The sequence below is a fragment of the Pleurodeles waltl genome, chromosome 6 (genome assembly GCF_031143425.1).
Source record: "Pleurodeles waltl isolate 20211129_DDA chromosome 6, aPleWal1.hap1.20221129, whole genome shotgun sequence".
Taxonomy (NCBI): domain Eukaryota; kingdom Metazoa; phylum Chordata; class Amphibia; order Caudata; family Salamandridae; genus Pleurodeles; species Pleurodeles waltl.
This window is the reverse complement of record NC_090445.1, coordinates 1686307371-1686335322: the sequence shown is the minus strand read 5'-3', so window position 1 is coordinate 1686335322 and position 27952 is coordinate 1686307371. Positions and strand designations below refer to the sequence as shown.

At 45.6% G+C, this 27952-nt stretch overlaps 1 protein-coding gene across 3 annotated transcripts in view; it reads left to right on the top strand.

Moving 5' to 3' along the window:
• Positions 1-27952, top strand: part of SCAI (suppressor of cancer cell invasion) — a 538528-nt gene that overhangs the window by 388326 nt on the left and 122250 nt on the right. For all 3 annotated transcript variants that reach the window (XM_069241740.1, XM_069241742.1, XM_069241741.1), the window contains one exon: positions 24799-24951. In XM_069241740.1, the coding sequence (XP_069097841.1) occupies positions 24799-24951 (153 nt within the window). The remainder of the gene's footprint in view (positions 1-24798; positions 24952-27952) is intronic.

The following is a 27952-nucleotide window of genomic DNA, read 5'->3' as shown; positions in this document are numbered from 1 at the left end:
GGTCCTCCTCATCCACCCCCCTCCCCTTCACTGCCTGTCCCCTTTCTGCCTCCTCCACCTGCCTTCCTCTCTCCCTCCTCGTGGGACTTTACCCCTCCGCCTCTCCTTCGCTCTCCGCCCTTCCGCCTATGAGTCTCTCCTCCTCAGTGACCTCCCTGCCTCACTCCCCCTCTCCCGGCTCTGGCCATGTCCTGCCTCCATCTTTCTGCCTCTCCTGTCTCCATTGTGATTTTTCCTTTCTTACCCCTCCACCTCTCGTGCCTCTCTCTTTAAATCCAGTTGTGTCTTCCCTCGGCTCTCATCTTTGAGTTCAACGACCCAGAACACTCTCTCTCGCTAGCTCTCTATCTCTCCCTCTCTTTCTTTCTCTCTCCCTCTCTTTGTGTCTCTCTCTCCCTCTCGTTCTCTCTCTCTCTCTCGCTCTCTCTCCTACTCTTTCTCATCCTCTCGCTCCTTACTCTGTCTCTCTCTCTCTCCCTCTCTTTCTCTCTCACTCTTTCTCTGTCTCTCTCGCTCTCTGTCTCCTCTTCTCTCTTTCTCTCTCGTCCTCTCGCTCTCACTCTCTCTCACTCTGTCTCTCTCTTCCTCTTTCTGTCTCTCACTCTTTTTCTCTCTGTCTCTCTCTGTCACTCTCTCTCTCCCTCTCTTTCTCTCTGTCCCTCTCCCGCCCTCTTTCTCCACCTCCCACCCTCCTCTCTCTCCTTAAATCCACCTGTGTCTTTCCTCGGCTCTCGTCTTTGAGATTAACGACCCAGAACAATTTCTCTCTCTCTCGCTCCGTCTCTATCTGTTTCTCTTCCTCTCTCCCTGTCTCTCACTCTCTCTCTGTATCTCTCTCTCCCTCTCTGTCTCTCTCTCCCTCTCTTTCTCTCCCTCGGCCTCTCCCCTTTCTCCCCGTCTCTGCTTCTTTCCCTTTCTGTGTCTCTCCCTCACCAGGCTCCCTCCGTTGCACCTTCTGTCCCTCCCTCCCCCCCTCTTTAAATCCAGTTTTCTCCTCCCTCCGGCTCCTCCGTGGTTTTTAATGACCCGTAAAATGGCCTCTTTCGCTGACGCTCTTCTGGTGGTTATGAGCGGCGTGGAAGTCCCTGATGATGGGGAGTTGTCAGCGCCCCCTCTCCCCCCGTCCCCGCCGTGGGCCTCGTTACTGGAGCATGGAAGCGGGGCCTGGACCAGCATCCTTCTCCCGGCTGCCCCCCACCTGCGCCCCCACTCCCAGGCCCGTGTCACAGAAATGACCGATCCACGCGCCCGGCGCCGTCTCCATGCCAAGGGGTTGTCCACCAACTTCGAGCGAGGAAGAGGGATATTTTATTCATATATTTATTCATTTATTTATTTATAAGAAACATATGTCGCTTTGAGCCCTACTGCGATTTTTTTAACAAATAAGAGTGGATTAAGGTATAGGCTCGTAGGTTAGTGGTACAAGTGTGAAACAGAAATGGAAGAAACCGTTATACATGGAGCTAGTGTGATATAGATATATATATATATATATATATATATGTTTTGCCCAAAAAAAAACAGGTTAACATTTTATTTTAAAAAACAGAAAATTCACTAAACGATTAAAAGGACTTTACAATTAGGTGACTATGTCAGTTTAAACATACTGTTTTAAACAAATAAAACCTCTGAAATTCACTAGTTATTTCAATATTTCAAGTAACTGTAACTGACCCTCACTCCATGCACTGGTAATCAACTCTCATATTGCATCACACATGACATTGTGACATCATTCATAACATCACTGCTACATTTCAAATGACATCATTGATGACAACACTGTGCGTGTCCGGCCGGGCAACGCCTCCTTGCACCATGTGCCCAGCCCCGCACGGGCATCCCGCACCCCGCAAAGCATGGCGTTTAGCAGCATGCAAGACTTGGTGTTGAGAAAGGGGTCTGACATGTGGCCATGCCCTGTGCCCAACCCGGCTGACTGTGTGACGTAACAATACAAAGGGTGATTTAAGGAAGTCAGACCTACGACTTTGTCAAAGGTTCATAACACCAAAATATAAAAAGCAGGCTTATTGGCTTTATCAAGGGGTCAGCTCATCAACATATATACAGCAGACCTATTGTTTTTGTCAAAGAGTTACCAATAACTATGATAAAATGTATTTTTTAATAATTTACACGTTACAATAAAAGTAATTGTCTTAAAATACTTTCCGTAAAGCCTTTAATAAAACATTAAAATGTCGGAGTCTTTTTTATAAACAATATTCAGGCCACAAAATGGAACTGTGAAACCAACCACAAGTGATCCCTGCGCTCCAGCGGAATAGCATACAACCCCTTGTCAGAGTGCTTTGAAAATATGATTTGCTGATCTGAGTTTATGGATTCCATGACCCAGGAGATATACTATGTTTTATTTTTTTTATGTCACTGGGGGGCTGCTGCAGCCCTTCACAATATTAAAAAAAGCTTGGGGGTGCCCCTGTTCCTTCTAGGAGCACTAGCCACATCAAAAATGTTTTAAAAAAAGACCTTTCAGAGCATCATGGGGGGCCCCCCAGCTGAAGCAGCGCATGTGAGAAGAACAGTGGCTCCGCTCTGTTCACATTCCTCTTTGTTTCCCCTTTCTTTGGTGAGGGTGCATGCGGGCCCTTCCCAGAGAACTTCAGAAAGCCACAGAGATGCCCTCTCCCAGGGCAGATCAGTTTTTTATTTGAAAGGTACCCCCCTCCGAGCCATGAAAGGGCCGTGGGGACCTCATAGCCGGGGGCGAATGTTTATTTTTTGGGAAATGCATGTGCCCGCTCCCCATCGAGCCACTTAAGGGCCCCAGGGACCCCATGCCTTGGGACGGATCACTTTTCTAAAGGGGGAATGGGGATGTCCCCCAGCCCCACCTCCCCCCTTCTATGAGCCTCTGAAGTACTCCGGGGACCCAATCCAGTGGGTCAATTTGTTTTGGGGTGGGGGGTGGGGCATCAGGACCACTCCCGGCCTCGAAAGTGCTCCAGCGACACCATCCCCTTGGGGTAAATTCGTTTTTTGGAGGTAGGCAGCGTGGAACCTCCTTCCGTAGCCATCCAGTCACCCTGGGGTCCCCAGGGGAGCAGTGTCCTAGGGACCCCATCCCTGGGACAGTGCACTTCCCTATCTGCAAGCGCGCGGGCAGGGAGAAGTCCATCTCCTTACCTGCACTCTTGCAGGAGGCGAAGCCAACCTCTGCTCCCGCCTGGTGTGAGCAGAGGAAATCTGCTCCCGCCAGGCCAGAGCAAAGAAATGTAGCCGGCTCCTGCCGCAACAGGGGTGGGTGGTGGGGTCCGGGGGGCTCAGCACAGCCCCATAGGCTGCAATTGCTGTGGTAGGACCGGGACACCACGGCATTTTTACATGCTGTGCGACCCTTGGAGACGAGGTCCCCGGGGCCTCTTAAACATGTCCCCTCCTCTTTTCTGAAGTAAAGCAGCCCCGGGGATGGGGTCCCTGGTGCCTGAGAATGGCTTAGGGGGCACCCCCCTCCCCTTTATTACTAATAAAAATGACTGCAACCCGGCCCTGGCTCACAGTATTGCATACGGTGACGTCCTGCATCCGAGCATCCGTGCGCACCTGTCACCTGCAGGAAGACGCGCGCAGATGTAACGCGCTGGCAGTGCTGACGGGCATGCCAGCCTCTTTGGTCATTAATAACATGTTCATCCCTGAAAATTTGCGGTCCGGGCTCATCCCTGTCGATCACATCTTAGAGGCTGCGCTTCCGGGGGCGGGCATCTGAAGGGGGCTTCTCCTGGACCCGCTATTTCTGATCCACAGAGGAGGCGTGAGATGGCTCTTCTGCCCTGGAAGATGGTTTGCGTGCCAGACGGTGACGCAAGCGGTCCTTGCTCGTACGGAGCACGAGTGACGGGTATTTCCGAAAGCTGGTGTATTTCCAAGGCCTGCACATGCATGCCCCGGCTTCCATTCATGAAGCTGGCCCTCCAGGTATCCAATCATATAGGCCAGTGCAGTTGTCATGGAAACTGTGATTTCTTTTTATCTCCTGCACTCTGTCTGGTGTTTTTTGCTGAAATCCAAGTTTATCCTCTATCAACCATTAGTGACGCTTAATAATACTAAATAAAAATTAATAAAGTGTGTTTAGATCACGTTAGAAGTTGAGTCTGAGGCCAGCAATATACTGTTTCAGGTGCATTATTTTTAAGGTAACTTGCATAACACAATCTAGCCATCTGTTGCCAATTTTTACTAATTTTAAGCTTGAACACTCCAATTTTATTAGTGAATTATTTAAATCTTGTGAAACTGTCAATTGAGGTTCACATTTTTTATTCAGCCCAGAGGTAAAGGAACAGATTACCTAGGGTTTGGAACGTATATGGCTCTAATCTTTCATGACTTTAAATATATATAAAGGTGCCTGCCATCTTTGTAGCCCCCTGGTTAAAACTTTGTATTGGACAGTTGCTCCTGTTTTTTTTGTTATTTTAAAATGTATTTCGTTAAACTCGTTGTAGGCCTGCAGTGGGATTATAGTGCAAGGATCCTAAAGCGGCGTGAAGCATCGTTGGAGTGGATGAATGTTGATGGTGCTACGCCTTACAGTGAAGTCTGACGCACATGTCAACTTTTTGCAGTGCATATGTCCTAAAATCTCTGTTATGGGAACCTGAACAGAACTTGGAAGGATCAGGAATTTTTACAGTCAGTCCAATTCATGAAACTGATTGTGTAAATTTGTGTTTGAGAACGAAATTTACTGGATTGAGTGAAGTTTACGATTACAAATGGGATTCGGGAATATAGAATTTCTGTTCTTCTTGTAGGATTTCCGCATTTGCAACTTTAGAACACAAAAGAGGATTGTGGGTGTTCTGTGGAGGTCCTATCTGTAAAGTAGAACATGCGCTCATTCAGTGCAGGACGCGTCATATAGACAAAACGTAGATCTCCCCTGTGATGGGCAGGAAAAGGGCGTCTCCAGGAGGGCAGTAGGACGGATCACTTCCAAAATTGATGGGATCGTAAGAAAAGGGTTTTTTTTTGTGCATGGGAAGAATATTAAATGCACGGAGAAGCAACTCGGAACAGTTTCATGTGCACATGCATACCTGCGTCTGATGTACTTATGGAGAATTTTCCACCTGTTTGAAACTCTGCCTGCACAGACTTCAGCAGCCCTGGAAATTACGAATGCCATAGTTACAAGGAGTAATCATTAAGTTATTTCATTCACAGTTCCATGCGTTTTCTGCAGATTAGAGTTAGATCCAAACATGTTCCCAATCCTTTCATCCTTTTTTGTAAGTATTCCCTCCTTCATTGCTTTCTCCATGTCACATGTACACCTCCACATATGTTCTGTCGTCTGTATGATTTTTACTCCGGACTGCAGCAGTTTTAAAGAATAAATGTCAGCAGTTGACATTTTTCAAGTCGATGTTTCTCAAATTGATATTTTTCACTTCATTTTGACCACATCACCTTACTAGCTGCGTAGTTTCCCAGCAAAGAACTGCACACTCGTCCCACCTGCTCTCGCTGGTCATGCTGAAACACAGCACAGCCCGGCTCCTGGCTCTCTTGTAACGCATTGAAGCTCCCTCTGAGCACATTGTACCGGATACACTTTGTACTCGGATAAAATCCGTCCAGGGAATGTTCCAAGTCACTTAACTGCGGCGAGCACTTTGGGAGGCTGTGATGTCTGGCGGCCTGTGTGTGCGCCTTATCTGAGCGGCTGACTCGCACTCATCAAGGTGATGCTGGCACGAGGGGGGCCGAGGGGACCCCGGGGTCAGGTAAGGCAGGCTGTGCCTCGCTTTGAAGATCTGCCCTGAATGGACTCCGAGGGCCTGGCAGAGCTGCAGGTTTGCTCGGATGTGCCCGGGTCACGTCCTCCTGCAGGTCTCCGACTGGTACCCACCCCCGCAGAGGGCAGGGATCTCTAAACATGCATGGACGCTGCTGGGGGGCAATAGCGCCGCAGGCGAGGCTCCAATACTTTCACTGGAAGGAGCCCGGACTTCCCCCAAGTTCATAGTGATGGAATGTGAAGGTGTGCACGTGCACAGAGGTGTGTCTGCGTCACAACATTATCAAGTGACCTTCATTACGCACAACCAATAGCGCGAGTAATTTGGGGTCACACGGATCCCACCTCAATGCCCCTCCCAGCAGAGACGCCATGCCACCCCCGTGACGCCATACCACCCCAGTAGAGGAGGCACACTCGTGACGTCATGCCATACAGACGTGTGACGTCATGCCACCCCAACAGAGGCCGCACATCTGTGATGTAATTTCACCCTTGTGAGGTCATGCCACCCCAACAGAGGTGGCGCATGTGACATGCCACCCCAACACGTCATATTTTGGAACTAAATCATTCCAGGCTCCACCACACCTCTAATAACACTTGGTAATGTAAGTAGTTACCCTACATTATTATGATAATTAACTCTTAATACAATGTATTCGACTACCACGGCTCAATGATAGATGCTGTGTCCCCACCAGGTAGGAGGCACTGACCAGAGGACAATAACCAAACACTGGAATCTCTAGCTGAGCGCCCATTCTTTACCCCGCCTATTTCAATAATTGGACTGCGTAATTAGGCTCCCTATTAATCTGGATAATTTAATTGTAGGTGCTACTGACAGGAAACATCCTCAGTCCTGATCATGACCCTCTAATGATTTATGTCTTTTAACGTGGTCGAAACGTCGACAACAAATCGAATGTGGATTGTAGATTGAAAATATCCTGTGACTTCAGGGCTTCCTGGATTGACGGAGCCTTTAGAAGTCCATATTGTTCTTAACCACCTTCATAATATATTGTATATATCACTATCACTATTTTTCACAATATTCACTTTCACTGTGGTTTAACATAGGAGCACCTACTACCACAGATATCGTATAAAGAACATGTACAATACATGCTGTGAAATTTTGTTTTTAACAAAGTAAAAAGGAATAAAGTATAATTAACATAACAGGGATTGGATTTATGTAATTGTCATCTAGACAGTTTACCGTGCAAGTCTAGGATTACTTCCCCCTTGTATTGACCTTTTATAATTTTGTTTATTGCCCTGGTCATAAGGGTTAGAGGGCTTTGCCTCATTGTTTTTAACTACCCCAACGGGGCGGCACATCTGTGACGTCATGCCACCCCCAGGAGGCGACACACCTTTGACGTCACACTACCTTCCAACTGAGGCATCACACCTGTGACGTCATGCCACCCCGACACAGCGGCAGACCTGTGACGTCATGCCACCTCCAACAGAGGCTGCATACCTGTGACGCCATTCCCCCACCACAAAGGCTGCAGCCTGTGACGTTATGCCAACCTTAATAGAGGTGGCAAACCTCCCCTCCCCCCGGTGGACAGAGGTGGCACACCGGTGACATCATGCCACCCAAGGAGAGGCGGCTCACCTGTGACGTCATGCCACCTCCCCCCAAGAGGCGGCGGCCTCTGACGTCATGCCAACCCTAACAGAGACGGCACACCTGTGACGTCATGCCAACCCAGCAGAGGCGGCACAACTGTGACGTTTCATGTGCCAATTCAAGAGATGTTTGGGCGAGACACCCGTGAACTAGTAGTCCCACAGGAGTATTCTTGTACCTACTCTTACGTGAACTAGTACTACAAGAGTATTGTTTTACATGCTCTTTCATGAAGCAGTACTTCAGGTGTTTTCTTTTACATAGTCTTACGGGAAGTAGTACTACAGGAGTGTTCTTTTACATATTCTGAAAGGAAGTAGTACTACAAGAGTTTTCTTTTACATACTGTTATGGGAACTAGTACTGCAGGCGTAGTACTACGAGAGTATTATTTTACATACTCTTACTTGAAACCAGTACCTCAGGAGTATTTTTTTTACATACTCCCATGAGAAGTAGTACTACAATAGTATTCATTTTTACATAATCGCACATGAAACCAGTACTTCAGGAGTATTCTTTTACATACTCGTACAGGAAGTAGTTGTACAAGAGTATTCTTTTAGATACTCTTAGAGGATGTAGTAGTAGAAGAGTAGCCTATTACATACTCTTGCATGAAACCAGTACTTCAGAAGTATTCTTTTACATACTCCTACGGAAAGTAGTGCTACAAGAGTATTCTTTGACATACTCTTACAGGAACCAGTACTTCAGTGGTATTATTTACATACTCTTACAGGAAGTAGTTGTACAAGAGTAACTTTTACATACTCTTATGGAAAATAGTACTACAAGAATATCCCTTTACATACTCTGACGTGAACCAGTACTTCGGGAGTATTCTTTTACATACTCCTACGAGAAGTAGTACTACAAGAATATTCTTTTACAAATGCTTATATGAAACCAGTTGCGGAGTACTCTTTACATACTCTCACGGGAAGTAGTACTACGAGAGTATTCTTTTACATACTCCTACATGAACCAGTACTTCAGGGGTATTCTTTTACATACTCCTATGGGTATTAGTACTGCAAGAGTGTTTTTTTACATACTCTTACATGAACTAGTACTACAGGAGTATTCTTTTACATGCTCTTATGGGAAGTAGTACTGCAAGAGTATTCTTTTACAGACTCTTACAAGAACAAGTACTACAGGAGTATTCTTTTACAAACTCTTACTTGAACTAGTACTACAGGAGTATTCGTTTACAAACTGTTACATGATCCAGTATTTCAGGAGTATTCTTTTATATACTCTTACGGGAAGTAAAACTACAAGATTATTCCTTTACATACTCTTATATGAACCAGTACTTCAGGAGTATTGTTTTACATACTGTTACGGGAAGCAGTACTACAAGAGTATTCTTTTACAAACTTTGACATGCCTTTCTAAATCCACCCAAAAGGTCCAGTTCCCTATTAGTAAAACTAAAAAGGGGACACAGCCCTTTCTGTTTGTAATAATTCAGTGTTCAGTTTCTTGAATAGTTCCATTTTGGATCTGTTGGGGCCGGGTGTGTAGTCCACGTACCCAAGGGCCAGACTTGGGCATGGGCGAGCTGGGCCCAGGCCCTGGGCGCCAGTCTTCCAAGGGGGGTAGCAGGGAGCGGCCTTACTTAATGTCATGCAAACAGCAGCTCCTCCATCCCACTTGGTCTCAATCTGGTCCCGTTAAAGACTTTGTAATCAGCCCTTAATGTACCTCAGCATAATTGCTAGCGCTCCATCAACCCGCTGTCCTTCTCCGAGCTTCCTCACACCTCCTGCCGTCACACTGCAACAACCCCCTTGTCCACAACAAACACCAGGTTATCTTTCCGCCCAGGGCACTGTCCCGGTCAGTCCGATTTAGGGCCAGCCCTGTATGTAGAAGAGTATTACAGGAATACTACATTAAACTTCCAAACTACCTTTATGAATGGACCCATTGTATACAATATCACAAATATTAGAGCATCACCCACAAGGTCATTGTCATTGATCCCCACCCTGGCTCTTGGCTAACAGATCCTGGATTGGACTGTCACAGCTTCCCATGTCTGGGCTCCCCCTGACCCTAGCAGAGCCCTCTCTTTCATCTGACCAGACATGTAAAGTGAACGTCACAGTATCTGCTGGCCAGGTGCGACAAATACAACTGTCTTTGGGGGTGTAGAGGGTTGGGGCCCTCACGATCAAGGTACCTCCTCTAGAATTCTCACCATCTGCACCTCAGCCCTTACCCCAGAGTGATGAGTGCTGAACACCCACCACAACTTCTTCTTTTTATCCCAACCTCCTCACTTCCTCTGTGATCATGACAATGCAGTAGCACTAAGGCAGTGTGGATGCTAAATAGGGTAAGCAAATAATTCAATATCTTCCCTACTACCTGTGCTCTTTATAAATAATTATAGTATTGTACCGGTCTTTCTAGAAGGGTCCATGCGTTGTAATGTGTTTGTCAGTTCAGTCTGTGTTCGATGCATTTGTTCACCCAAGAATAAGCAGAAACTGGTTGTGACCAAAGTCTGTGTTTTGTTGACCCATCTTCCGACTGCAGACTGTGGCAAAGCTTCTGATAGGCCAGTTCACTGGGACAACAATAAACATAAAAGACAGACTTTAAATGGCTTCTAAGCTATTCTCGATGGTGTTCCACACGCACAGGGTAATGTGGACTGGGGTTACGTTGAGGCATGTGGGGGCACGATCACTTTCTTGGTTCTTAAATGTTACTTCTTTTAAGAGAACCTTCACAAATCAATGTCACATGAAAGTTGTGGCCAGACTGGTGAGCCAAATTTAAACTGCAGCCATAGTCTGAACTGAAGGATGTCAGCTGCACTGTGTATTTGTCAAGTAGATGCATGAAACCGGGTTCTGCACACACATTTTTACCCTATAAGGGTGTTTAATTCATGATTCCAGTGCACACTTCATAACTTTCCTTATGGCAATAAATAAAAAACCAGAACATCTTTAAATGTGTCTGTATTTTAAAAAGTTGTATTTCTTAAATTGTTTTTTTATAAATAGGGCTCCAAGTTTCCAAATATTACTGATAAATAAAGCCAGAAAACAATATGTTTTGTTACTGCATTTCTTTTTAAAAGCAGAATAATACAGAAAATTGAGGTTCTCGTGAGTGGCTCTCCATGCTGTTATAATGCTGCAATGTTCAGGGGTTGTGTTTATAATATTTCATGCTACAACACAACGGGAAAAACTATAAGTGCTCATTTATCAGTTAAATAAATATGGAAATACATACGCGCTATGAATTCATTTATACACTTAACAAATATAGTACAGAATAAGTATGGGTAAATACAGACATAGGCCCTCATTCCAACCCTGGCGGTCTCTGACCGCCAGGGCGGAGGGCAGCGGAAGCACCGCCAACAGGCTGGCGGTGCTTCCAGGGCTATTCTGACCGCGGCGGTAAAGCCGCGGTCAGAAAAGGGGAACCGGCGGTTTCCCGCCGGTTTTCCCCTGGCCCAGCCATGGGGATTCCGACCCCCTTCCCACCAGCCTGTTTCTGGCGGGGAACGGGTGACGTGGGGGCCCCTGGGGGCCCCTGCACTGCCCATGCTACTGGCATGGGCAGTGAAGGGGCCCCCTAACAGGGCCCCATACAGATTTTCACTGTCTGCTTTGCAGACAGTGAAAATCGCGACGGGTGCCACTGCACCCGTCGCACCCCTGCAACTCCGCCGGCTCCATTCGGAGCCGGCTTCCTCGTTGCAGGGGCTTTCCCGCTGGGCCGGCGGGCGATCTTCTGGCGATCGCCCGCCGGCCCAGCGGGAAAGTAAAAATGACCCCCGCGGTCTTATGACCGCGGTGCGGTCTTTCGGCGGTTTCCGACCGGCGGGCGGTGCCCGCCGAAGTCGGAATGAGGGCCTTAGTCAAGAAATGTTATAAACTGGGAGCCCTGTTTACAGACTAAGTATATGTTTTAATGTTTTGCCACGTGCATGCGGGCAGGACCTCTAGGATAAATGCAGCATTGAGCTTAGAAATGGCAACTGCTTCTCTCCCCAGACAGAGTAAAATATTATTATACACTGCGGAGATGCGCTTGTCTGATGTCCTCAAAATCTGGACAGTGTCAGCGATCCAAGTTTGTCAGACGAGTCCACCAATCAGAGAACAGAGCCTTCTGTCTGTTTGGTCCAAAAAACAACCTCTATTTCCCCACAGCTTTGTGTTTGTGCTTATTCAACAAACACAGACCATGAAATATCCTTGTTGAAACCCGTCAAACACTACACCACACGCCAGGGTAACCCACTGTAACCAGATCTTTCACCTTAAAATTATGTCTTAACATCTACATTTTCAATATTGCATTTGAAAACAAGTCAGTGTTTTCAGGGAAATTTCTTATTTTTTTTAAATATTGATAATATAAAAGGTGTGTTCCATGAGACAGGCAATTGGTAAACATGAGCCACTGCCGCCCCCAGTCATTTACTCCTTAGTGAAAAACAGAGACTAGCAAGGGACCGGCATCCTGAGTGCACTGGAAACAAGCATTGGCAATTCATATATTTATTCATTTATTTATTTATAAGAAACATATGTCGCTTTGAGCCCTACTGCGATATTTTTAACAAATAAGAGTGGATTAAGGTATAGGCTCGTAGGTTAGTGGTACAAGTGTGAAACAGAAATGGAAGAAACCGTTATACATGGAGCAAGTGTGATATATATATATATATATATATATATGTTTTGCCCCAAAAAAAACAGGTTAACATTTTATTTTAAAAAACAGAAAATTCACTAAACGATTAAAAGGACTTTACAATTAGGTGACTATGTCAGTTTAAACATACTGTTTTAAACAAATAAAACCTCTGAAATTCACTAGTTATTTCAATATTTCAAGGAACTGTAACTCACCCTCACTCCATGCACTGGTAATCAACTCTCATATTGCATCACACATGACATTGTGACATCATTCATAACATCACTGCTACATTTCAAATGACATCATTGATGACAACACTGTGCGTGTCCGGCCGGGCAACGCCTCCTTGCACCATGTGCCCAGCCCCGCACGGGCATCCCGCACCCCGCAAAGCATGGCGTTTAGCAACATGTAAGACTTGGTGTTGAGCAAAGGGTCTGACATGTGGCCATGCCCTGTGCCCAACCGGCTGACTGTGTGATGATTCAGACCTACGACTTTGTCAAAGGTTCATAACACCAAAATATAAAAAGCAGGCTTATTGGCTTTATCAAGGGGTCAGCTCATCAACATATATACAGCAGACCTATTGTTTTTGTCAAAGTTACCAATAACTATGATCAAATGTATATTTTAAAAATGTATACATTACAATAAAAGTAATTGTCTTAAAATACTTTCCGTAAAGCCTTTAAAAAAAAGTTTAAAATGTCTTTGAGTCTTTTTTATAAACAATATTCAGGCCACAAAATGGAACTGTGAAACCAACCACAAGTGATCCCTGCGCTCCAGCTGAATAGCATACAACCCCTTGTCAGAGTGCTTTGAAAATATGATTTGCTGATCTGAGTTTATGGATTCCATGACCCAGGAGACATACTATGTTTTATTTTTTTTAAGTCACTGGGGGCTGCTGCAGCCCCTCACAACATAAAAAAAAAAAGCTTGGTGGTGCCCCTGTTCCTTCTAGGAGCACTAGCCACATCAAAAATGTTTTTAAAAAAAGACCTTTCAGAGCATCATGGGGGGCCCCCCAGCTGAAGCAGCGCATGTGAGAAGAACAGTGGCTCCGCTCTGTTCACATTCCTCTTTGTTTCCCCTTTCTTTGGTGAGGGTGCATGCGGGCCCTTCCCAGAGAACTTCAGAAAGCCACAGAGATGCCCTCCCCCAGGACAGATAAGTTTTTTATTAGAAAGGTACCCCCACCCCCCCTCCGAGCCATGAAGGGGCCCTGGGGACCTCATAGCCGGGGGCCAATGTTTATTTTTTGGGAAATGCATGTGCCCGCTCCCCATCGAGCCACTTAAGGGCCCCAGGGACCCCAGGCCTTGGGACGGATCACTTTTCTAAAAAGAAATGGGAATGGGGATGTCCCCCAACCCTTCTATGAACCTCTGAAGTACTCCGGGGACCCAATCCACTGGGCCAATTTGTTTTAGGGTGGGGGGTGGGGCATCAGGGCCACTCCCAGCCTCGAAAGTGCCCCAGCGACACCATCCCCTGGGGCTAAATTCATTTTTTGGAGGTAGGCAGCGTGGAACCTCCTTCCGTAGCCATTCAGTCGTCCCGGGAACCCCAGGGGAGCAGTGTCCTAAGGACCCCATCCCTGGGACAGTGCACTTCCCTGTGCAAGAGCGCAGGCAGGGATATCCTTGCCTGCACTCTTGCAGGCAGCGTACACACGTTTGCTCCCGCCTGGTGTGAGCAGAGGAAATCTGCTCCCGCCAGGCCAGAGCAAAGAAATGTAGCCGGCTCCTGCCGCAACAGGGGTGGGTGGTGGGGTCCGGGGGGCTCAGCACAGCCCCATAGGCTGCAATTGCTGTGGTGGGACCGGGGCACCACGGCATTTTTACATGCTGTGCGACCCTTGGAGACGAGGTCCCCGGGGACTCTTAAACATGTCCCCTCCTCTTTTCTGAAGTAAAGCAGCCCCGGGGATGGGGTCCCTGGTGCCTGAGAATGGCTTAGGGGGGCACCCCCTCCCCTTTATTACTAATAAAAATGACTGCAACCCGGCCCTGGCTCACAGTATTGCATACGGTGACGTCCTGCATCCGAGCATCCGTGCGCACCTGTCACCTGCAGGAAGACGCGCGCAGATGTAACGCGCTGGCAGTGCTGACGGGCATCCCAGCCTCTTTGGTCATTAATAACATGTTCATCCCTGAAAATTTGCGGTCCGGGCTCATCCCTGTCGATCACATCTTAGAGGCTGCGCTTCCAGGGGTGGGCATCTGAAGGGGGCTTCTCCTGGACCCGCTATTTCTGATCCACAGAGGAGGCGTGAGATGGCTCTTCTGCCCTGGAAGATGGTTTGCGTGCCAGACGGTGACGCAAGCGGTCCTTGCTCGTACAGAGCACGAGTGACGGGTATTTCCGAAAGCTGGTGTATTTCCAAGGCCTGCACATGCATGCCCCGGCTTCCATTCATGAAGCTGGCCCTCCAGGTATCCAATCATATAGGCCAGTGCAGTTGTCATGGAAACTGTGATTTCTTTTTATCTCCTGCACTCTGTCTGGTGTTTTTTGCTGAAATCCAGGATTATCCTCTATCAACCATTAGTGACGCTTAATAATACTAAATAAAAATTGATAAAGTGTGTTTAGATCACGTTAGAAGTTGAGTCTGAGGCCAGCAATATACTGTTTCAGGTGCATTATTTTTAAGGTAACTTGCATAACAAAATCTAGCCATCTGTTGCCAATTTTTACTAATTTTAAGCTTGAACACTCCAATTTTATTAGTGAATTATTTAAATCTTGTGAAACTGTCAATTGAGGTTCACATTTTTTAATCAGCCCAGAGGTAAAGGAACGGATTACCTAGGGTTTGGAAACGTATATGGCTCTAATCTTTCATGACTAATAATATATATAAAGGTGCCTGCCATCTTTGTAGCCCCCTGGTTAAAACTTTGTATTGGACAGTTGCTCCGGTTTTTTTTGTTATTTTAAAATGTATTTCGTTAAACTCGTTGTAGGCCTGCAGTGGGATTATAGTGCAAGGATCCTAAAGCGGCGTGAAGCATCGTTGGAGCGGATGAATGTTGATGGTGCTACGCCTTACAGTGAAGTCTGACGCACATGTCAACTTTTTGCAGTGCATATGTCCTAAAATCTCTGTTATGGGAACCTGAACAGAACTTGGAAGGATCAGGAATTTTTACAGTCAGTCCAATTCATGAAACTGATTGTGTAAATTTGGGTTTGAGAACGAAATTTACTGGATTGAGTGAAGTTTACGATTACAAATGGGATTCGGGAATATAGAATTTCTGTTCTTCTTGTAGGATTTCCGCATTTGCAACTTTAGAACACAAAAGAGGATTGTGGGTGTTCTGTGGAGATCCTATCTGTAAAGTAGAACATGCGCTCATTCAGTGCAGGACGCGCCATATAGACAAAACGTAGATCTCCCCTGTTATGGGCAGGAGAAGGGGCGTCTCCAGGAGGGCAGTAGGACAGATTTCATCGTAAGAAAAGGGGTTTCTTTGTGCATGGGAAGGATATTAAATGCATAGAGAAGCAACTGAGAACAGGTTCATGTGCACATGCATACCTGCGTCAGATGTACTTATGGAGAATTTTCCACCTGTTTGAAACTCTGCCTGCACACACTTCAGCAGCCCTGGAAATTACGAATGCCATAGTTACAAGGAGTAAATCATTGAGTTATTTCATTCACAGTTCCATGCGTTTTGTGCAGCTCAGAGTTAGACCCAAAAGTGTTCCCAATCCTTTCATCTTTTTTTGAAAGTATTCCTTCCTTCCATTTCTTGCTCCATGTCACATGTACACCTCCACATATGTTCTGTCGTCTGTATGATTTTTACTCCGGACTGCAGCAGTTTTAAAGAATAAATGTCAGCAGTTGACATTTTTCAAGTCGATGTTTCTCAAATTGATATTTTTCACTTCATTTTGACCACATCACCTTACTAGCTGCGTAGTTTCCCAGCAAAGAACTGCACACTCGTCCCACCTGCTCTCGCTGGTCATGCTGAAACACAGCACAGCCCGGCTCCTGGCTCTCTTGTAACGCATTGAAGCTCCCTCTGAGCACATTGTACCGGATACACTTTGTACTCGGATAAAATCCGTCCAGGGAATGTTCCAAGTCACTTAACTGCGGCGAGCACTTTGGGAGGCTGTGATGTCTGGCGGCCTGTGTGTGCGCCTTATCTGAGCGGCTGACTCGCACTCATCAAGGTGATGCTGGCACGAGGGGGGCCGAGGGGACCCCGGGGTCAGGTAAGGCAGGCTGTGCCTCGCTTTGAAGATCTGCCCTGAATGGACTCCGAGGGCCTGGCAGAGCTGCAGGTTTGCTCGGATGTGCCCGGGTCACGTCCTCCTGCAGGTCTCCGACTGGTACCCACCCCCGCAGAGGGCAGGGATCTCTAAACATGCATGGACGCTGCTGGGGGGCAATAGCGCCGCAGGCGAGGTTCCAATACTTTCACTGGAAGGAGCCCGGACTTCCCCCAAGTTCATAGTGATGGAATGTGAAGGTGTGCACGTGCACAGAGGTGTGTCTGCGTCACAACATTATCAAGTGACCTTCATTACGCACAACCAATAGCGCGAGTAATTTGGGGTCACACGGATCCCACCTCAATGCCCCTCCCAGCAGAGACGCCATGCCACCCCCGTGACGCCATACCACCCCAGTAGAGGAGGCACACTCGTGACGTCATGCCATACAGACGTGTGACGTCATGCCACCCCAACAGAGGCCGCACATCTGTGATGTAATTTCACCCTTGTGAGGTCATGCCACCCCAACAGAGGTGGCGCATGTGACATGCCACCCCAACACGTCATATTTTGGAACTAAATCATTCCAGGCTCCACCACACCTCTAATAACACTTGGTAATGTAAGTAGTTACCCTACATTATTATGATAATTAACTCTTAATACAATGTATTCGACTACCACGGCTCAATGATAGATGCTGTGTCCCCACCAGGTAGGAGGCACTGACCAGAGGACAATAACCAAACACTGGAATCTCTAGCTGAGCGCCCATTCTTTACCCCGCCTATTTCAATAATTGGACTGCGTAATTAGGCTCCCTATTAATCTGGATAATTTAATTGTAGGTGCTACTGACAGGAAACATCCTCAGTCCTGATCATGACCCTCTAATGATTTATGTCTTTTAACGTGGTCGAAACGTCGACAACAAATCGAATGTGGATTGTAGATTGAAAATATCCTGTGACTTCAGGGCTTCCTGGATTGACGGAGCCTTTAGAAGTCCATATTGTTCTTAACCACCTTCATAATATATTGTATATATCACTATCACTATTTTTCACAATATTCACTTTCACTGTGGTTTAACATAGGAGCACCTACTACCACAGATATCGTATAAAGAACATGTACAATACATGCTGTGAAATTTTGTTTTTAACAAAGTAAAAAGGAATAAAGTATAATTAACATAACAGGGATTGGATTTATGTAATTGTCATCTAGACAGTTTACCGTGCAAGTCTAGGATTACTTCCCCCTTGTATTGACCTTTTATAATTTTGTTTATTGCCCTGGTCATAAGGGTTAGAGGGCTTTGCCTCATTGTTTTTAACTACCCCAACGGGGCGGCACATCTGTGACGTCATGCCACCCCCAGGAGGCGACACACCTTTGACGTCACACTACCTTCCAACTGAGGCATCACACCTGTGACGTCATGCCACCCCGACACAGCGGCAGACCTGTGACGTCATGCCACCTCCAACAGAGGCTGCATACCTGTGACGCCATTCCCCCACCACAAAGGCTGCGGCCTGTGACGTCATGCCAACCTTAACAGAGGCCCCCCAGCTGAGGCGGCACACCCGTGAAGTCATGCCACCTCCAACAGAGGTGGCAAACCTCCCCTCCCCCCAGTGGACAGAGGTGGCACACCGGTGACATCATGCCACCTGAGGAAAGGCGGCACACCTGTGATGTCATGCCACCTCCCCGCAGGAGGCGACACACCTTTGACATCATACTACCCTCCAACTGAGGCATCACACCGGTGACGTCGTGCCACCCCAACACAGCGGCAGACCTGTGACGTCATGCTACCTCCAACAGAGGCTGCATACCTGTGACGCCATTCCCCCACCACAAAGGCTGCAGCCTGTGACGTTATGCCAACCTTAATAGAGGTGGCAAACCTCCCCTCCCCCCGGTGGACAGAGGTGGCACACCGGTGACATCATGCCACCCAAGGAGAGGCGGCTCACCTGTGACGTCATGCCACCTCCCCCCAAGAGGCGGCGGCCTCTGACGTCATGCCAACCCTAACAGAGACGGCACACCTGTGACGTCATGCCAACCCAGCAGAGGCGGCACAACTGTGACGTTTCATGTGCCAATTCAAGAGATGTTTGGGCGAGACACCCGTGAACTAGTAGTCCCACAGGAGTATTCTTGTACCTACTCTTACGTGAACTAGTACTACAAGAGTATTGTTTTACATGCTCTTTCATGAAGCAGTACTTCAGGTGTTTTCTTTTACATAGTCTTACGGGAAGTAGTACTACAGGAGTGTTCTTTTACATATTCTGAAAGGAAGTAGTACTACAAGAGTTTTCTTTTACATACTGTTATGGGAACTAGTACTGCAGGCGTAGTACTACGAGAGTATTATTTTACATACTCTTACTTGAAACCAGTACCTCAGGAGTATTTTTTTTACATACTCCCATGAGAAGTAGTACTACAATAGTATTTATTTTTACATAATCGCACATGAAACCAGTACTTCAGGAGTATTCTTTTACATACTCGTACAGGAAGTAGTTGTACAAGAGTATTCTTTTAGATACTCTTAGAGGATGTAGTAGTAGAAGAGTAGCCTATTACATACTCTTGCATGAAACCAGTACTTCAGAAGTATTCTTTTACATACTCCTACGGAAAGTAGTGCTACAAGAGTATTCTTTGACATACTCTTACAGGAACCAGTACTTCAGTGGTATTATTTACATACTCTTACAGGAAGTAGTTGTACAAGAGTAACTTTTACATACTCTTATGGAAAATAGTACTACAAGAATATCCCTTTACATACTCTGACGTGAACCAGTACTTCGGGAGTATTCTTTTACATACTCCTACGAGAAGTAGTACTACAAGAATATTCTTTTACAAATGCTTATATGAAACCAGTTGCGGAGTACTCTTTACATACTCTCACGGGAAGTAGTACTACGAGAGTATTCTTTAACATACTCCTACATGAACCAGTACTTCAGGGGTATTCTTTTACATACTCCTATGGGTATTAGTACTGCAAGAGTGTTTTTTTACATACTCTTACATGAACTAGTACTACAGGAGTATTCTTTTACATGCTCTTATGGGAAGTAGTACTGCAAGAGTATTCTTTTACATACTCTTACAAGAACAAGTACTACAGGAGTATTCTTTTACAAACTCTTACTTGAACTAGTACTACATGAGTATTCGTTTACAAACTGTTACATTATCCAGTATTTCAGGAGTATTCTTTTATATACTCTTACGGGAAGTAAAACTACAAGATTATTCCTTTACATACTCTTATATGAACCAGTACTTCAGGAGTATTGTTTTACATACTGTTACGGGAAGCAGTACTACAAGAGTATTCTTTTACAAACTTTGACATGCCTTTCTAAATCCACCCAAAAGGTCCAGTTCCCTATTAGTAAAACTAAAAAGGGGACACAGCCCTTTCTGTTTGTAATAATTCAGTGTTCAGTTTCTTGAATAGTTCCATTTTGGATCTGTTGGGGCCGGGTGTGTAGTCCACGTACCCAAGGGCCAGGCTTGGGCATGGGCGAGCTGGGCCCAGGCCCTGGGCGCCAGTCTTCCAAGGGGGGTAGCAGGGAGCGGCCTTACTTAATGTCATGCAAACAGCAGCTCCTCCATCCCACTTGGTCTCAATCTGGTCCCGTTAAAGACTTTGTAATCAGCCCTTAATGTACCTCAGCATAATTGCTAGCGCTCCATCAACCCGCTGTCCTTCTCCGAGCTTCCTCACACCTCCTGCCGTCACACTGCAACAACCCCCTTGTCCACAACAAACACCAGGTTATCTTTCCGCCCAGGGCACTGTCCCGGTCAGTCCGATTTAGCGCCAGCCCTGTATGTAGAAGAGTATTACAGGAATACTACATTAAACTTCCAAACTACCTTTATGAATGGACCCATTGTATACAATATCACAAATATTAGAGCATCACCCACAAGGTCATTGTCATTGATCCCCACCCTGGCTCTTGGCTAACAGATCCTGGATTGGACTGTCACAGCTTCCCATGTCTGGGCTCCCCCTGACCCTAGCAGAGCCCTCTCTTTCATCTGACCAGACATGTAAAGTGAACGTCACAGTATCTGCTGGCCAGGTGCGACAAATACAACTGTCTTTGGGGGTGTAGAGGGTTGGGGCCCTCACGATCAAGGTACCTCCTCTAGAATTCTCACCATCTGCACCTCAGCCCTTACCCCAGAGTGATGAGTGCTGAACACCCACCACAACTTCTTCTTTTTATCCCAACCTCCTCACTTCCTCTGTGATCATGACAATGCAGTAGCACTAAGGCAGTGTGGATGCTAAATAGGGTATGCAAATAATTAAATATCTTCCCTACTACCTGTGCTCTTTATAAATAATTATAGTATTGTACCGGTCTTTCTAGAAGGGTCCATGCGTTGTAATGTGTTTGTCAGTTCAGTCTGTGTTCGATGCATTTGTTCACCCAAGAATAAGCAGAAACTGGTTGTGACCAAAGTCTGTGTTTTGTTGACCCATCTTCCGACTGCAGACTGTGGCAAAGCTTCTGATAGGCCAGTTCACTGGGACAACAATAAACATAAAAGACAGACTTTAAATGGCTTCTAAGCTATTCTCGATGGTGTTCCACACGCACAGGGTAATGTGGACTGGGGTTACGTTGAGGCATGTGGGGGCACGATCACTTTCTTGGTTCTTAAATGTTACTTCTTTTAAGAGAACCTTCACAAATCAATGTCACATGAAAGTTGTGGCCAGACTGGTGAGCCAAATTTAAACTGCAGCCATAGTCTGAACTGAAGGATGTCCGCTGGAATGTGTATTTGTCAAGTAGATGCATGAAACCGGGTTCTGCACACACATTTTTACCCTATAAGGGTGTTTAATTCATGATTCCAGTGCACACTTCATAACTTTCCTTATGGCAATAAATAAAAAACCAGAACATCTTTAAATGTGTCTGTATTTTAAAAAGTTGTATTTCTTAAATTGTTTTTTTATAAATAGGGCTCCAAGTTTCCAAATATTACTGATAAATAAAGCCAGAAAACAATATGTTTTGTTACTGCATTTCTTTTTAAAAGCAGAATAATACAGAAAATTGAGGTTCTCGTGAGTGGCTCTCCATGCTGTTATAATGCTGCAATGTTCAGGGGTTGTGTTTATAATATTTCATGCTACAACACAACGGGAAAAACTATAAGTGCTCATTTATCAGTTAAATAAATATGGAAATACATACGCGCTATGAATTCATTTATACACTTAACAAATATAGCCCAGAATAAGTATGGGTAAATACAGACATAGGCCCTCATTCCAACCCTGGCGGTCTCTGACCGCCAGGGCGGAGGGCAGCGGAAGCACCGCCAACAGGCTGGCGGTGCTTCCAGGGCTATTCTGACCGCGGCGGTAAAGCCGCGGTCAGAAAAGGGGAACCGGCGGTTTCCCGCCGGTTTTCCCCTGGCCCAGCCATGGGGATTCCGACCCCCTTCCCACCAGCCTGTTTCTGGCGGTTTTCACCGCCAGAATCAGGATGGCGGGAACGGGTGACGTGGGGGCCCCTGGGGGCCCCTGCACTGCCCATGCCACTGGCATGGGCAGTGCAGGGGTCCCCTAACAGGGCCCCATACAGATTTTCACTGTCTGCTTTGCAGACAGTGAAAATCGCGACGGGTGCCACTGCACCCGTCGCACCCCTGCAACTCCGCCGGCTCCATTCGGAGCCGGCTTCCTCGTTGCAGGGGCTTTCCCGCTGGGCCGGCGGGCGATCTTCTGGCGATCGCCCGCCGGCCCAGCGGGAAAGTCAAAATGACCCCCGCGGTCTTATGACCGCGGTGCGGTCTTTCGGCGGTTTCCGACCGGCGGGCAGTGCCCGCCGAAGTCGGAATGAGGGCCTTAGTCAAGAAATGTTATAAACTGGGAGCCCTGTTTACAGACTAAGTATATGTTTTAATGTTTTGCCACGTGCATGCGGGCAGGACCTCTAGGATAAATGCAGCATTGAGCTTAGAAATGGCAACTGCTTCTCTCCCCAGACAGAGTAAAATATTATTATACACTGCGGAGATGCGCTTGTCTTATGTCCTCAAAATCTGGACAGTGTCAGCGATCCAAGTTTGTCAGACGAGTCCACCAATCAGAGAACAGAGCCTTCTGTCTGTTTGGTCCAAAAAACAACCTCTATTTCCCCACAGCTTTGTGTTTGTGCTTATTCAACAAACACAGACCATGAAATATCCTTGTTGAAACCCGTCAAACACTACACCACACGCCAGGGTAACCCACTGTAACCAGATCTTTCACCTTAAAATTATGTCTTAACATCTACATTTTCAATATTGTATTTGAAAACAAGTCAGTGTTTTCAGGGACATTTAAAAAAAAAAAAATATTGATAATATAAAAGGTGTGTTCCATGAGACAGGCAATTGGTAAACATGAGCCACTGCCGCCCCCAGTCATTTACTCCTTAGTGAAAAACAGAGACTAGCAAGGGACCGGCATCCTGCAATGCACTGGAAACGAGCATTGGCAATGCAATGGGTCTCGCGTTTGCTTGAGTTAGAGCTATTAGCGTTGTAAATTCCTAACTGGACTTTTCTTGCCACATTAAATGAAAATGAAAAATAAAACAGTTTACACAAGTGAGGCAATTCAAAGCGCCACGCCACCATGAGCATGAGAGTTACTGGCTCCCTGCGTGAATGTCTAGAAAGGATCGTGGCTGGGATGAATTGCAAACCGAAACCGGAGGAGGGACCATCACACCCTGTAACAGGAGGAAGCGTGACGTAGTGTGATGGCCAATAAAAATGTTCCCTTAGGGAAATCACCTGGGAGGAACCTCAGCACACAGAGGAAGGACATTTCACAAAATGCACCAATAAAAATGAAGCATTTAAGACAAGCGCAACAAAGAATGAATAGCAAGAGTGGGCGTGGTTAAAAGCCCAGGGAGAGGTTACAACAGGCCAGAGCGCTTGCGCGCTCGACCCTAAAAACAAGGAAAAATTCAGTGCCTTCATCAGATTTTGTTGTAGAATGCCTACTTGTTTTTCATGGGCTGCTTGTTTCTTCCATCTTAAAGTTCTATAGAAAGTTTTCCCTTTCCTTCCAAAGAATACTCCAATATTACTCAGGCCATAGTTGGACCAACTCCTGTTATTTAGACTTGCGGCTCCCACAACTCGTTTGCTACCTCTGATCCTGAATGCATTGGCAAGGCATCCTAAACTTTCTCACTCTAACACCTCTAGTAAAGAAGTTGCTGTGGCTTCTAATAAGTTTGTGTCTTCGTTTCAAAACCCTTCACCTTGGCACTCCTCCTTCCGCCAACAGCGGTTCATTGGTTATGTCCTCTCATGCATTACTTTTTATCAGTAGATTTATGTCTCTATGACTGAGAATCTACTTGCAAGAGATAGGATTGGAAATTTAAAACTAGATCCGAACTTTTTTTAGCTTTGTACAGCCAAATTCATAGCTCAGACAGATATTTTAGCAGCTAACACTCTGTTTGGAGAGACATTAAATGCTCAGAATACCAACATATATTTTTAGGTGTGACACCTTTTAAAGGCACTGGCCACAAGCTGCAGCCATTGTTCCTTAAATAGTTTTATCAATATATATTGTGAAATGTCTCCATACACATTGTGAAATACCACATTTAGCAGCAAGTGGCACCTGGCACCAAAGAAATAACATCAGTAATACCACCACCCAACTCAGCATGAATTCCGCAAATTAAATTAAATTGTCCTCAAACACCAGTTTACCAGTTTCGAAGAATATATTTGTTTTTCTGTTAAGTTTTCATCTTGGGCAAATTAAATAAATTCCTTCTGTCGCATTTATGTTTAGTTTCTCAACATAAACTTCTCATTTCCATCAGCTAGAAGATGTACAACGTCTTAGCAATGGTCATCCTTGTGCCAGAAGTAGATATATAATACCATGGATGCTCTCAGCAGACCACAGTGGCTACCAGTATGCCAACACTATGCTAATGTTATCATCCTTGAATGAACACCCTAATGCCAAGAACGCCAAGAATATGACAAGTGACACTTTAACACAAAGGATGCCAGACTTTATTCTAAGCATGCCTGTGACACGTGTTGACCAGTTTGCAGGATTTGCACTTCACGAATATTGCAAAGTTTGAATATAAAATTTTACACATTTGCTAAGCAGCAGATTTTGTAATTTAGTAAAGGATGGGGTCAAGAGGGACTGTTAAGTTGGCTATATATTTAATGTGAAAAGTTTCTTAATGCATTTATTTTTCATGCTGTGCAAAGAAAGACTTATTCAAACGTGCGAGATTTGTTGGAGTACTCAGTGCTTAATGTTTTGGTTAACATAAACATCATTGTGGCTTTCTGCTTTCAGGCTGACCCAGTCATGGTTTTAAATGATGACAACACCATCGTTATTATTGCAAATCGGCTGATAGAAGGAGGCAGCCCAATGCTGGAGCAGGGAATGATTGTTGGCCAGCTGACCCTGGCCGATGCACTGATTATTGGGAACTGCAACAATCAGGTGAGGCTGCCTGACAAACCAGATGCAAGGGCTGGCTAGTTTATGTTTGGAAGAGCCACAGAGAGAAGGACAATTTCAAAATAACCTGTTTTACCAGCATATCTCTTAGCTTTGATGTTTTACCTTCAATTTACCATCTCAATTTTTACTTCTTTTCCTCTTTACTTTGATTTTTTTCTCTTTGTTACTGTCATATTTTCGTTTTTATATTGTATTTTCTTTAGTTTTTTTCTTGGTCCTCTTCTTCTCTCTTACTTTCCTTTGGAGGAATCTCCATGCATCTATTTTTCCCTATCCCTCCCATCCTCTTTTTTGAAGCCTTGCTTAGTCAAAATTTAGAATACTTATTTTTTTTTTAGAACTATCACTGTTGAGTTTTTGAATTTAGAAGTGACAGTTTCAAAGTCTTGAGGTTATGTTGTGTTAATGTTAGGTTGGGAAGTTTATTAGATTAGGAGTGTGAAATTTGAACAGAGCTTACTTTCTGTTAAAATAAATATGTATATTTTTTACATCAGATTTCCAACCTTGAACAGTCGACATCAACTTTATTGTAACATGCCACTGAGTAACCTGGCCAAGGGCTCAGTACTCAACAACCATATGAAATCAACCAATCAAGGCATTTGTAAAGTGCACTACTCACCCGTGAGGGTCTTAAGGCGCTGGGGGGGGGATATGGGCTCGATTAGAATCATTGGAATCCCCTGCCCCTTCCACTGCTGTCCCTTGTGTACTTCATTATAACTTAATTGCACTTCCAGTTATATGGACATTTGACTCTTGGGCATTTCTTGAGCATGGGGCTTTGGGGTACTGGTGGTTCATTCCTCTACCCAAGTCCATAGAATTCCTTCCATTTGCCGCATACTCTGTTGAATTCTTTGGGGCACCCGCTACCCGTATAACCCACTCTCTCCGCCTCCATAAGCATCTCCATGCCTGTGTGCCGTTGCGTTATAGTCGGTGCCTTTGTCCGTCTCCACAAGTGGGCAGTATCTCTTTTTGCGAGCATTAATCCCATGTGACAGGGAGGACTTGAGCACACAGAAGGTCCGCGTCACACGGGATTCCCAGGAGGATGAATAGCAGCGGGCTGGGGATGACTACTTCTAAGATGGCTTCCATTTCCATAACAATAGCCCCCCCATATCATTTGATGGGGTGGGAGGAAATCCCATAGAGTGTGCATGAACATTCCCTCACCCCTCCACGCTGCAGGCATCAAGGGCGCGGGGCCCTCCCCATTGGATGTAACTGGCTCCTGCGATAGTAGGTGATGCGGAGAATTTTCAGCTGAATGAGCCGCAGCTTAGAACGATAGCCACCTCTCTAGGATGCAAGCAGTGCATATTTTAAGCTAGTGTCTGCAGGTGGGACCCACGACACTCGTTTTTCCTCAACAAACTTTGAAAAAACAAAAACGGGGATAGAGAAAAATGGAAAATCAGCAAGAAAGGGAGAAAGCACTGAAAAAGAACATGCAGGAGTGAGCTAAAGAAGCAGGGAATGTCTAGTGGTGGATTAAAGAAGCATGAGGTGGAATGAAAACTACATAGACTTTGAAATCAGCATCCTGACCTCTGACGGGGCCGGCTATGGGCTACTGAGCAAACCATTGGGCATCTGCACTTATTCGTTTGCAAATTAAGCACTGAGTTTGTTGAAGCTGAACACAGCCTCTGGTTTAGAAATTGATGTTGTTTTTAAACATAGAATATCTAGCAAAGCCAGAGGTGCCCATAAGTTTTATATGTATTTTTATGCATTGCTTATGTAAAGCCTTTTTGTTGACCTAATGTCACTTCAGAGAACTTTGCAGTGTTTAATAGTTAATAGGGCAATCAGTGGACTGACATTGACACAAATGAGATTCGATCATTTCTCTACAGACCTAGAATGAGGTGGGTTGCAAGGGTTTTTTACAGTTTTGGGACACATCCATCATCTTTGATGCTGTGCAGATGTAGGTACCATCACAGGGGTCAATCCGCACAATCACAATGCTTTGCATAAGGATGATCCTTTCAGACTGGAGTTTCTAGGACAGGATTCCTCGTAGCATTGAAGTTGGAAGCCTTATTTAGTGATGTTATTCTTCTGTACTCATTGACTTGTATTTGTTAAAAGTGACCTTCAATTCACAGGCTTTTTGGAAAGAGAGAGCAGCAGGCCAATAGAGGGTTGCCGGTGAAATGGGAGCGTGGCAGGTTTTCTCAGCTTAATGGCATGATCCTGGTTTTCAAGACACTGCAACAAGAGCCATTGTGTTTACAGTTTGGGTGCTTACGTTACACTCCTTGACTTGTCTCCAGTCATCTTGCTTCTTTGGAAAGTTTGACGTTAGTGACTTATGTATATGAACATATACAACCTATGTGTATCCCTGAATACGATAACCCACCTTTAAGCTTTTGAAAATATAGGGGGTACCATGTAGATACTGAACAGATGAGTGACAAACCTTGTGCTTATAGGAACTCACAGGTGATGTAAGTGAAGTGATTGTAGCTACATTTTACCAGGTAAGATCTGTTTCATGAGAAGGAGTTGGATCCTTTATCCCAACACTAAAGTTAGTTGCCAGCAGGTCCAGGAGTGTTGAATGCAGTTGGGAGATTCAGGAGCATCCATGTGCAACTGGTCCTGGGCCAGATGCATCATAAACAATGTGTGGTGGTTGAACCCGCGCTGTAAGTCACGGAGGAGGCAATACTATTCTCAGGGAAGCAGTGTGTTTGGTAATTGTCTGGTAGACCTTGGCCATACAGGAAAAGTTGGATCTTCGTCTTTAGCTGTCTAAGGACTTCTTAAAGACTTTTCATAATACAGGGTTGTATTGAACAATTAGTGATCATGAATATGTTGGCTGGGTGATGCCTATTCATGACCTTAGGATTACATGATTTCTTAGGAAATAATTGATTGCACTGACAGCCAATTTCCTATTCTTGGTGAATGCACAGAGATCATGGCGATGCTTAGGGACATTTCTGTAATA